This window comes from Littorina saxatilis, linkage group LG4, assembly GCF_037325665.1.
Source record: "Littorina saxatilis isolate snail1 linkage group LG4, US_GU_Lsax_2.0, whole genome shotgun sequence".
Classification (NCBI taxonomy): Eukaryota; Metazoa; Mollusca; class Gastropoda; order Littorinimorpha; family Littorinidae; genus Littorina; species Littorina saxatilis.
Genome location: NC_090248.1, coordinates 50,694,240 through 50,706,960, shown reverse-complemented (window position 1 = coordinate 50,706,960; position 12,721 = coordinate 50,694,240). Strand labels below are relative to the sequence as shown.

General features: G+C 43.7%; 1 protein-coding gene across 1 annotated transcript in view; it reads right to left on the bottom strand.

The window, feature by feature from the left end:
- Positions 1-3,518: 3,518 nt before the first annotated feature.
- LOC138965012 (conserved oligomeric Golgi complex subunit 6-like) overlaps positions 3,519-12,721 on the bottom strand; it is a 28,231-nt gene continuing 19,028 nt past the window's right edge. Inside the window, exons 17-19 of the mRNA XM_070337135.1 lie at positions 8,184-8,237; positions 7,238-7,317; positions 3,519-4,355 (exon numbers count right to left, since the gene is read on the bottom strand). Of these exons, the coding sequence (XP_070193236.1) occupies positions 4,208-4,355; positions 7,238-7,317; positions 8,184-8,237 (282 nt within the window). The 3' untranslated portion in view covers positions 3,519-4,207. The remainder of the gene's footprint in view (positions 4,356-7,237; positions 7,318-8,183; positions 8,238-12,721) is intronic.

Here is a 12,721-nt window from a genome sequence, read left to right as displayed (position 1 = left end):
CAACTTTCACCAACAACCATACCCTACTCTCACTATCGCTCTCTCTCTCTCTCTCTCTCTCTCTCTCTCTCTCTCTCTCTCACACACACACACACACACACACACACACACACACACACACACATACATACATACAGAAACACACGCGCGCACGCACACACATTGCACGTACGCGCACATACACACACCTACTGAGATATGCCTAACATACACGCACGCTTGCAAACACACACATAATACGCAAACGCAGTTTAATTTCCTCAATACAAGGCGAAAGGCACACACACACCACACACAAATAAACACACACACGCAGTCACACACACACACACACACAACCCCCACACACACAAATAAACCCACACACGCAGTCAACCCCCCCACACACACACAAATAAACACACACACGCAGTCCACCCCCCCCCCCCACACACACACAACCCTCTCTGACACACACACCCGCCCAACCCCAGCGTCCAACTCAACTTTCACCAACAACCATACCCTACTCTCACTATCGCTCTCTCTCTCTCTCTCTCTCTCTCTCTCTCTCTCTCTCTCTCTCTCTCTCTCTCTCTCTCTCTCACACACACACACACACACACACACAAGCTCACGCAAGCACAGCCACACACACACACAGCACGCGCATACACACACACTGACACACATCACACACACACACCCACACACACCTTTCGCAGTTCGCTCACAGTTCTTCTCTTTTCCATCGTCGCCATCTTCGAAGCTTGCTTCGCTTTTCAGGGGAGATAACCCGTTTATCACATTCGCTGCTGACTTGTGGGTCAAGTCTATTAACCACACGCAGTTTATTCTTCAAAAAAATGCACACAAAAAATGGGTTGGGTTCGGTGATTTGTACATAAACGTCTTCCTCACGATAGATTCGCTGATTTGTCTTATGAAGCCGTCATCAACACGAACACAATGATTGCAGAAGCAAACTCTGTACCTACACGACCGAGACACAAGACTGATTATTTCACAGCTGCAATGTGAATAGAGAACAAAGACGTTTTGGGTATAAGCTTACTCACGTCAGGTCTTCACTGACAAGCTAGGAACAGACGGAAAATTCCGAACAAAAGTAAATGACGTCAAAGTCTCTTTCGCTTTGCGTGTAACTTTGTCATGACGTCTTTTTGTGACGACAAGTATCCGCTGGCTGGCTGTTCTATCAGGCTGCCTGGCTGGCTGTTGCTCCGTGTGAATTTCTCCCACCACCAAGTCGTTTTTGTGGTTTATTTCGCATTTAGGTCCCAGGTAACATTATGAAGTTTTAATACGATCAATCGGACCTATTATCAAGTTAGTGTATCAACTTTTGAACGAACTGCGCCCAGTAGTTTCCCAGCAATAAGCTGTTAAGTCGAGACAGACACACACACAGACACACAATTAAAGTCTGTTGAGCCCAAGTACTAGCGTACTCGGGGATAAGACGTATATCTGGTCTTAAAAACGTTTGTGCTGCTAGTTTGCCGTAGGATTGTCGGAAGAGTGTTCCAGAGACTGCTACCTGAATAGACTAAACTAGATTTGAATAGGTCAATCCTAGGCAGAGGCATGTTCAGTCTCATCAATTGGCGTGAAGTTTTTAACGTGAATTTGGAAAATATGGTTTGAGGTACACATCCATGAATAATTTTATGCATAAGGGTACCTTTATTATAACTTAGCCTTGCCTTCAGAGGAAGAATGCCTAAGTTCATGTAGTCTAACTCAGATAGGGTTGTTTTCTTTAATAAGACTACTTTAAGCGCTCGTTTATGTAATCCAATTAGTGGTTTGAATGAATTCAGTTTCACTTGCCGAGTCCCACAAGGTAGACGCGTAATCAATAACAGACTGAATATGAGCATTAAAGAATAATTTCCTGGCTTCCAAATTCAGAAAGTGCTTGAGTTCTAGATAATAGATAAAACCTTCTTGGACACTTGTTTAGACAGTTAATTGCAGTTCGATGTGGTGTGACCAAGACAGGTCAATGGTCACTCCCAAAACTTTATGATGGTCGACTTTTTCAACAAGTTTATCATAAACCGTTAGATCGTGAAATATTGAGGGTGATGATGTTCTGGCGTTTTTGCCTTATATAGTTGTTATTATCATGCTTTTTGTTTTTTGGGGGTTAAGGGACATGTGATTTAGCTCAGTCCATTCATTCAACTGGTTTAAACTTTCTTGCAGTGTTTCTGATAAACGACTTAAATTGGTGTTACTAGAATGTATGGTTGTGTCATCTGCAAAAAGTTCACATAAATTCTCAATGTGAAGGGGAAGGTCATTTATGTATATAGAGAAAGAGAGCCGAGAGAGAGAGAGAGAGAGAGAGAGAGAGAGAGAGAGGGGGGGGGGGGGGGGCTCTATCGCAATGGAGAGGAAAATAACGAGACAAAATATTGAGAAAGATTAAATGAAAAACTACACGTACGTAGCTAAAAGAACCTTGACACTGGTCTAGGAAATAACAAGGATTTGATTTTGTAGAAGCACTGATGTCATCTTGGAAAGCACATGAGAGAGAAGTTACTGAAAGAACTGACTGAAAACCAGAAGGGGGGAGGAAGATCGAATGTGTTTGCGTGCGTCTGTGTGTGTTGGTGTGTGTGTGTGTGTGGGGGGGGGGGGGGGGGGGGGGTCCGATGGCGATTGCAAATAAAGAGGTGTGGCTGGTCTAAGGGAAGCAACTATACTACTACTTTATTATTCTCCGTCAAGAACTTATTTCCCTTGCAATATTGGCGTCTGCGACGGTGTCCTTGCATCAAAGAAGTCTGTTCTTTATTTTCAAAGTATAGTGATATTCTCTTGCGTTTGAAAACAAATCTATGTGGTTACACATTTCTACAAACGCTAATACTTCATGTACCCAAGCTTCAAGCTTGACTAAACCCTTCTTCGTGCAATCTGTTTTAACCTTCTTACATATGCTTGTATTGAGGTCAGAGTGTGGAGAGTAAGAATGTGCTGAATAGATTTGTGAATGTATTTAGTAATATTGTTGGTCAGGAGTCTAAGTGAAGTTGTATGACAGACGTGTTGTGAAAAAAACAGACATACGGGGGCAGAGCCCCATTGGAAAGAAGGAAAACGAATTTTGCATTTTAGACTAATATTTTGATAGTTCTCGTGTAAGCAAATAATGGATAGAGGGACAATAGTATACATATAATTTAATTTACCTTTTTTTTGCCGCGGACAATTTGTTTTTCTCCCTGAAACATAATTTCCTTTTCACGGAATCCGCAATTTCACGGATAATTCCCATGCCTGAGCGTCAGTATGTCTGTGTGCCTCTGTGTGTGTGTGTGGTTTGGGACTACATGTACAATGTATATGGTGGTGGGGTGGCTGTGTGTGTGTTTTTGTGTGTGTATGCATGCATGTCCAAGTAAATCAAAGAAAAACAGCAATGAGAGTGAGAGGGGGGTTATGTAAGTTAAAAGAGTGAGGACACCACAGGCATAGCATTCAAGAGAGGAACTATTCCAAAATGATTTTTCCCACAAATTTGTTTATTGAAACGCACCTGTTATACATACATGTATATGCCAAAAATAAAGCAAAGCAACACAATCATAGTCTGCAGTCATTCTACCCTCTTCACTCTCACAACCATAATTTATTTCTATCTTTCAAAACTCACACACACATTATTAACTTCCCAAGACCACATATCGTCGTCATCCTGGAATTTTGGCGGACCTCGATTCTTGGCGATTTTGATGCTTTTGTGCTTTCGACTAAGTAAATCATTCTCAATGAGAACAATTCTCAAACATACGATGGACAATACATGATTTAACATTCTTTTATCTTTCTATCCATACCAGGTAAAAATATAAACACTTTTTCATAATAAAAATAATCAGTTTTGGCCTTCTACTAAAAAGCTGTATAAAATGAGTTTTGCCAAAATTCCATGACGATGTCAATGTGCCTGTCAGATCCCAAAATTGTTATTTAGTTCTCCAAATGGTCACCTTACTTGTATACAACCACAAGCACTTACATACAAGAGCACATGGCTTCTATTTTACTTCTATTTTTAAATTCTCCCATGAACACAAAATCCACTTCATTCATTTTCCAACACTTCAATTTTTTGTTCAGAAACTTGCTAATGATATCTTTGCAAGCCAGTGCTGGAATGTTTTGCTTGTTGCTAACCCAGTGGTTATCCTTAGGCAAGCAGTTTGCTGACTTGCTCAGGGGTGCGAGGTACGATAGCCTGGGTGTCTTTGTATTCGTGTTTGGGGTTGGTGATGGCAGCGTACATCTGCTGGTACGCTTGACAGATCAGTTCCACAGATCTTCTTTTCAATGTCTCTCTGCAAAAATAACAAAACAAATAAATAAACACATCAATGCAAACATAAATAGATAAATAAGTAAATAATAAATGAACAACACATGATTTTTTTTTTAAATTACACACAAGATAAACTTTTTTTTTTAAGTCAGGCTTAAAGGCATACTAACGCACTCCCGTGTTTACAAAGTGTAGTTTGCCCACAATCGATGTCAAACGCACCATAAGACCATATAATGACGATACGTCACCATGCGCGGACCATAATACATGCATTACAGCTTGTTCTAGCCTCTGAAAAAGTGAGGATGTCAACAAAGCCGCGGTGTTCTCTCCCTTGCATCAACGTTACATGTGTTGCCAAATCTATAAATAGGACGATCCAGATCAAAATGAAAATTCAAATATCTCAACATTTAAGGGGTCCTAGACCACAATATTTTGCAGGGAACTTAATTTAGTCTGTCTCCAGCTGTTGGTAAAGCAATTAGCGTGTATAGTCATCGAGTACATATGGCTTTAACTTAACTTTCCTGTCATCATTATTCCCTCAAACCAGAAGATGATTGACCTGAACTGTATTTACCCTAATTATTAATGAGGTGGTCAGAACTAACTATTTTCCTGCAATTTACTTAGTCACACACATCAATGAAGGCTAATAACTCCATCATAGAACAAGCCACAATCGCATATATATATATATATTTGCTCTGTAAATCTCCGTCCCCCTTGAGGAGGGTCTGATGCTCCCAATAGGCTGTCTGTGAAGGGATATTTATTTCTCTCTCTTTCTCTGCTAAGAGATTTTAACAAATCTCGGAAGAAAGTCTCTGCTGACTTTCAATTGTTTCTTTCACAATTTCTGATGTTATCTATATATATATACGACTTGTGTCTGTGTGTCTGTGTGTGGGGCGGGGATATAGCTCAGTTGGTAGCGCGCTGGATTTGTATTCAGTTGGCCGCTGTCAGCGTGAGTTCGATCCCAGGTTCGGCGGAAATTTATTTCACAGAGTCAACTTTGTGTGCAGACTCTCTTCGGTGTCCGAACCTCCCCCCGTGTACACTACATTGGGTGTGCACGTTAAAGATCCCACGATTGACAAAAGGGTCTTTCCTGGCAAAATTGCTTAGGCACAGTTAATAATTGTCTACCTATACCCGTGTGACTTGGAATAATAGGCCGTGAAAGGTAAGTATGCGCCGAAATGGCTGCAATCTACTGGCCGTATAAAATTTCATCTCACACTGCAGAGCGCCTAGAACTGTACCCACGGAATATGCGCGATATAAGACTCATTGATTGATTGATTGTCTGTGTGTGTGTCTGTGTGTGAGTTCGCGATGCACGGCCAAAGTTCTCGATGGATCTGCTTCAAATTTGGTGGGCATATTCAGGTAGACCCGGGACAGGACACAACCTGGTCGGTATTTCAACACGTGCTCTCAGCGCGCAGCGCTGAACCGATTTTGTGCGCGCTGAACCGACTTTGGTTCCACCTCAGCTACCCGGGCCCCCATACCGACACACCAAAGCCAAAGTTCTCGGTGGATCTTTTTCAAATTTGGACACCGTATTCAGCTACACCCCGGACACAATATCATCGATGAGATATTTCAACACGTGCTCTCGGCGCGCAGCGCTGAACCGATTTTGGTTTTTGTGTTCATTTCACCATTATAAGTAACTCTTCCTTATCTTCTCATCTTCTCCAGGTTTTCAGCGTTTACCTCCCTTCCTTCGTATGGTGCACTATAGTATGAGTGGGGCGTCTTCGGATATTCCCGGCGTTCTGTTACTATTTTTAGAAGGTCACCGCAGTGTCCAGAACGTAAATTGGACCCGTAAATTATCCTCACTGTAAAAGTGCAAAGGTCGAATCAATTTATAGCCACGCGAAAAATACACTGTCATCTATCTCTCTATAGATACGGCTTCTCTGTGTTTGTGTGTGTGTGTGTGTGTGTGTGTCTCTCTCTATGTGAACAACACCTGGGGATTGTTCAGTTCTGTTTGTGATGTGGTCTGGCGGCTTTTGTGTATTTGTATGTACTGGCCTTCCTTTGAAAAGCCATAACAGTTCAAAAGGGCTTACAGATAAGCTATAAATTGCTCAATCCTGTTTGAGTGGAGTTCGCCTCCAAAGGTGATTAACACGGTTACATTCGTCGACAAGGATGGGACTCGATATGGTCAGAAATGGCATTATGGCCACTGAATCATTTTCGTGCTGTTCCCATTCCACGAATCTGGGAGGGACCTAAGCTTGGCGGCTCTAAGTACTTCTTCCCGGCGAAGCCGGCTACCCGGCGAAGCGGGTATTCATTCTAGTATATATATACAGTCGAACCTGTCTAAAGAGACCACCCAAGGGACTGGCAAAAGTGGTCTCTTGAGACAGGTGGTCTTTATGGACAGGTGATTTATATAGTTGTAAAAGCCGCCGGGGATCCTTTAGAATGGTCTTAATGGGCAGGTGGTCTTTTTGGACATGTGGTCTCCAAGGCAGGTTCGACTGTAGTAGGCAATTGTCCTTCTAATGGCAACCACCCACGTTCTCCAGGACTGCCCACTGCAGAAGGGTAAAAGACACAGCATGGTCGAACAAGTCCCACCTACAGGAGGAGCTGTTTGGCGACATGGCAGCCCTGTAAGGACGTACGGGTCATTCATACACTTCACGTTTGATAGAAACGTATGAGGAAGGAGAAGAAGAGGGCAGAACGTATAGGTTAGGAGGTAAGGGCAGGATAACCCCGATAGAAACCTAGAAGGCTAAAGTAATGGCAACACCCAGGGAAGTGTGACCTCAAACAATTCATGGTGTTACGCATTTCACAACCATATGAACACCCCGTAGTGCGTTGTCATGAAAACACAAGTGTGTTGCTACAGACCTGACCAGAGTTCCCAGCAGCAGGCTGCACTGTGGAAGGGTCAAGCTGTCAGGGCTGGCCAGGTAACTGTCAAACTTGTTCTGCAACACAGTTTACATGCTATTCATTTCAAACATATACAATTGTCATCATCACGAGTTTTCATTCATCACAAGCTGGGTAACAAAAAAACAATGCTCCTATGTGACAAATCCAAGTTGCAAATGGGTTTGAGCTTCATGTGAAACAGTGGATTTTCAAAGTAAAGGCCAATCAGGCGGATCTGACAACAAACCACCCAACATATCTTATAGTGTTCATTTTCAACACATTTTAAATGCTATTCCATTTAAACATATATGATTGTTCATTTTCAACACATTTGACATGCACTTTCCATTCAAAGGTATACAGTTGCTCATTTTCAACACAGTTTACACGCTACTCCATTCAAACATATAAAGTGGTTCATAATCTCAGACAATGCTTGGTGCTTTCAGTTCCTTATTTTCTGTTCTCCCCAAAGATATTCTGCGTCAGATGACAGGTCCGACTACTCTAGATTTGCACATTTTGACACTTTTATCAAGGATGATGAATTTTTCCCAAAAAATTTGTATTATACAAATGATGCATTCCAAATAAGCCCCCCCTTTTTATATTTAGTCAAGTTTTGTTTTTTCTTCTCCCCAATAGCTTCTACTGGACTGATCCACTGAACTTCTACTTAGTTACTGCTTGGCTGTATATATAATTTTCAACGCTTTCCTTTCTTTTCATCACTTGAAATGACTTCTCCCCCAGCCCCCACTCTCTCACAGTCAGTGCCTTTTCATCACTTGAAATGACTTCTCCCCCAGCCCCCACTCTCTCACAGTCCGTGCCTTTTCTGCGGATGACCAATGCACTGAAATGTTTTGATCTTTTTCCCTCTTTTCTATCTGAACAGGAATCTGGCCCTGCTTACCATGGCTGATTTCACGGTGATACTGTCCATTCCCTGAAGGTGAGACAAGGGAGCCTGTTAGGGACAAAAACACACACATTAATTATGTAAGATATTATAATCAAGTATAAAAATCTTCACGCGCAAAAAAAAAAAAAAAAAAGATATTAGTTATCTTCATGCAAAGATGAAGTATAGTTTCATTAACAGTCACTTCAAAACAATCAAGTACAACCAGTCAAAACTGCTATCAAATAATGAGCACAGAAAGGTAGACGTAGGGAAAAAATTACAGTAATTAAGATGTTTCTGCCTTAATCTCCAATAAAAACACAAAACCATGCACTAATATAATGTGTGGGTGGAGTGTGGGAGCGATGGTCACAAAATGTAGTCATTCACATCGTAAAAAAGCCAGAGCAGGTACTGAAGAATACATACATACGTACACAGATATCATGACTGAATAGAAAATCTTCAAAAATTCAACTATAAGAGCAAGAAGAACACTCGACAAATCTGGAAACACTATTCTGGTGAAGCACATTTTCATTCATCTCAGTCTCAATGTAATTAGTTAAATGGTGGTACATACAGTGGAACCTGTCCATAAAGAACACCCAATGGACCGACCAAGAGAGGTCATCATAGACAGATGATCGCTATTGAAAGGTGAATTATACAGAACAAACTTGTTGGGGATTATTTGGGGTGGTGGTCTTCTTCTTCTTCTTCTTCGGCGTTCCAGGGGGTGGTGGTCGTAAGCAGGTGGTCTTTATCGATCAATCAATCAATCAATCAATATGAGGCTTATATCGCGCGTATTCCGTGGGTACAGTTCTAAGCGCAGGGAATTTGTATTTTTTTTAAAATTTTTATTTTATGCAATTCATATCGCGCACATATTCAAGGCGCAGGGATTTATTTATGCCGTGTGAGATAGAATTTTTTTACACAATACATCACGCATTCACATCGGCCAGCAGATCGCAGCCATTTCGGCGCATATCCTACTTTTCACGGCCTATTATTCCAAGTCACACGGGTATTTTGGTGGACATTTTTATCTATGCCTATACAATTTTGCCAGGAAAGACCCTTTTGTCAATCGTGGGATCTTTAACGTGCATACCTCAATGTAGTTTACACGAAGGGACCTCGGTTTTTCGTCTCATCCGAAAGACTAGCACTTGAACCCACCACCTAGGTTAGGAAAGGGGGGAGAAAATTGCTAACGCCCTGACCCAGGGTCGAACTCGCAACCTCTCGCTTCCGAGCGCAAGAGCGTTACCACTCGGCCACCCAGTCCTGTCGAGAGGTGGTTGCCAGGGCAGGTTCAACTGTGTACTGTTTATATGAAATACAAAATTGCAGCAGTTGTAGCATCACAAAGGCTACCAAAAAACCCAATGAAATGCGTAACGCTACAGACAAATGACAAGAAATCGAAAATTTTTAATTAAATTTTGATTTAATATAATATACTTACCCAATTCTTATGAATGCATTGACTTTAGTCCCACATGCTAGATGTCGAAAAACCTCTCAAATTACCTGCCCTTAGTAGGGTGGTAACCAAGCTAAAAGCGACGCCATAGCCGTTGCTATGGCCTGACCTTGCTCGGTTACCCATAACACCCTGCGCACCACGTGAGCGCCAGCATCCGTAATAATCATTCGAGACTATTAGTCAAACAAACCCCCAAGGACATAATCCAGCGGGGACGGATGGGAGGGTATTAACTATAAGAATTGGGTAAGTATATTATATTAAATCAAAATTTAATTAAAAATTTTCGATTTAATCACATATTCTTACTCCAATTCTTATGAATGCAGATTCCTCCTAAAGGTGGAGGGAACCTACTTATGTCCTTGTAAGAACCTGCCCTGCAGCAACTAAAACCAGCAATGAACTGGAGCCATCTAGCCGCGTGCAGGAGATATCCCGAAGATAGAAACCGATGAACACATCATCTGATCTCCAGTAAGCCGTTTGCAAAGCTTCGCCTAGGCGACCAGAACGCAACACGGCAATAAAAGAAGCACAAAATCTGTACCCGAGCTGTTGGCAAACCTCGCATAGGCGAGAGGAACACCACCAGCCAGAGAAGAACACCAGACTCCCGAACGCCTGAAAAGGAATAGAGGGAGGACTGAACGGCCCCCCCCCCCCCCCCCTGTTCGGAACGTACCACTCATAGGACTGTCCTATGAATGTAGCAGAGCCCCCAGAGAGAGACAAATAAAAGACGTCTCTTTCGCTCCATTGTAAAGAAATAAGAACCTGAGCTAAAGCTCGTGGTTCCAAAAGACAGTAACGTCAAAAAAGGGATTAAAAAAGTCCAACCAGACAGTTAGAAAATCCGAATCTCCCGGAGCGATAATCCTCCCAAGAGGAGGGAATCAAACACCAGAGGATATTGACCAGGTTTCTGAAACCCCAAAACCTGGCCAAAAACCGTGAACAAACGGAACCAAAAGCCCTAAGGCTACATCCTCTGGCAAACCCCAAAAACGCATGCGCCTCACTGCCCTATAGGGCTGAGGCCCAGAGTAAGTAGAACAAAGTCCCACGCGCTAAACAAGGGGGAGCCTCTAAACCTCGTAAAACAAGGTCCCTTGATCATGCCGACCAGAGCGCCATGAGCAACAGAAGAGAGGCCTATTTGTTTCAAAACAGCTGAGATAGCCGAGAAGCCGGAACCTCAAAGAAGAGGCCCAGCTGCCCAAAGCCAAAAACTGAAACAGAGGTGAAAAACCACCTGGCTTGAGAGAGGGGCGCTAAGGAGTTGCACCCCCGCTCTAAATCCCCAATTGGCCAAGGAGGCCAAAAAAGGAGCATACACAGATAAAGTGGAGGAAATATATGCTTCGTTCCCAAAGACCAGAGTCAGAACCCATGATCCAAAACACAAACAGCACGCCTCCAGACCCGTCAGCAGATGGGCCAACCCCTGTGCAAGCCCTGAAAGGACCTGTTGAGCGAGTCGGCCAGATCGCAGAGCTGGCCGGGGAGAAATTCCCCTGAGAAAATGATTTAGTGTGAAACTCAATCAGAATCCCCTATACTCTGTCTGACAGGGAGCGAGAACTTGCTCACCCCAGCTAGTTCACATAAGAAGCAACAGAAGAATTGCCCGAATGCAACAGGCCATGCCTGTAAATAGCAAAAAAGGAAAGGCTAGTAGACTAAGAGCCACTGCTCCTAACCTCAGGCAAAAGAGAAGCCCAAGGATTTGCGTCTACATCACAGCCTCAAGACTGCAATTGCCAGTGCAGGCCCCATCTAGACGAAAACGCATCCATAAAGCGGTCTAAGTCCAGGGGGAAACAGAGCTAGGGAAAAAAGTCCCCTGAGCGATCCAAAAGGATTCCAGCCACCTCCCCGAGTGGAGGAACCCACTCTGGAGGAGGACCCTCATGTCCCAGACCTGAGAGGCCGAACCCCCCAAAAAACTTGAGGAAAGACTAGAGGGCCAGCATAGCTATCGATACCGTCCGACCGAAGATCGGGTCTAAAGACCCCGCAGAGGCCTGCTCTCGTGCCCGTCTGGCAGTGAAAAGAGCTTATAGCCTCCCTATTCCCTCTTGTGTGAAGAATAAACCTTCCAAGAGACAAAGTCGAACAGCATGCCCAGGTAAAAAACCTGGGATAAGGACAGCTCGGAATTTTGCCTGGTTACTGAGAGCACCCGGCAAAAAGCCTGGTTCAACACCAAAAGAAAGTGCAGCTGACAAGCTGATTGACCTTGAAAAAGCTCAACCAGCCCCCGAGATAGTCCAGAGACCAACACCCCCAGAAACCGAGCCCTTTCCTGTGTGCAGAAACGCAGAAGGAAAGCTCATGTGAGAGCACCGAGGAAAATCTCAGCCAAAGCTGAAAGCTCTAGCCCATGCCGACCCACCTCCCGCAGAGAGGGAGGCGACACTGAACCAAAACACCCCTTTGTAACCGGGAGCGCATAAATGCGCTGCCAGAGGTCCACGAAGGAAGGGAAAGATTCCAGCTATTGAGTAGGTCTCAACAACCCCCGAAAAAGCCTGACCCTTGCTTCCTGCAACCAGCATGAAATCAAACCCCTTGTAAAGGAAGGAGATCACACCAAGCAAAAACAGTGTGGGCCTAAAACGTCACCGAGAAACCTCTCCGCTCAGTGACGACCCTAGCCCAAGCTGCCAGCAGCCTGGCTAAAGCCTTATCCAAGGCATCCTCCCTAACCCAAAAGAGCGTTCAGGGAGGATAAGATTGCCTATAAGAAAGCACAGAAGAGAGTCTCAGCCAAAGCAGAAAACTCCAAACCATGCCATCCTAGCTCCTCCAGAGAGGAGAGGGAGGAGTAACATCATAAAAACTCCATGTTCCCTGTGGTCTGTAAGCGAAGCCAGAAACTAGCCCCTGGCAATAAAAAGTGCGGGTCAGACCCTGAGCCTGAAAATTCCGTGCTATCTTCTTCCGCACTAAAAGTGAGGATGAAGCAGCCTGAAACCCCGAAGCCAGCAGTCCCCTGCGTATAAAGCAGCGGGAAAGGTGTAGGATGAAGACCACTATCCTAAGG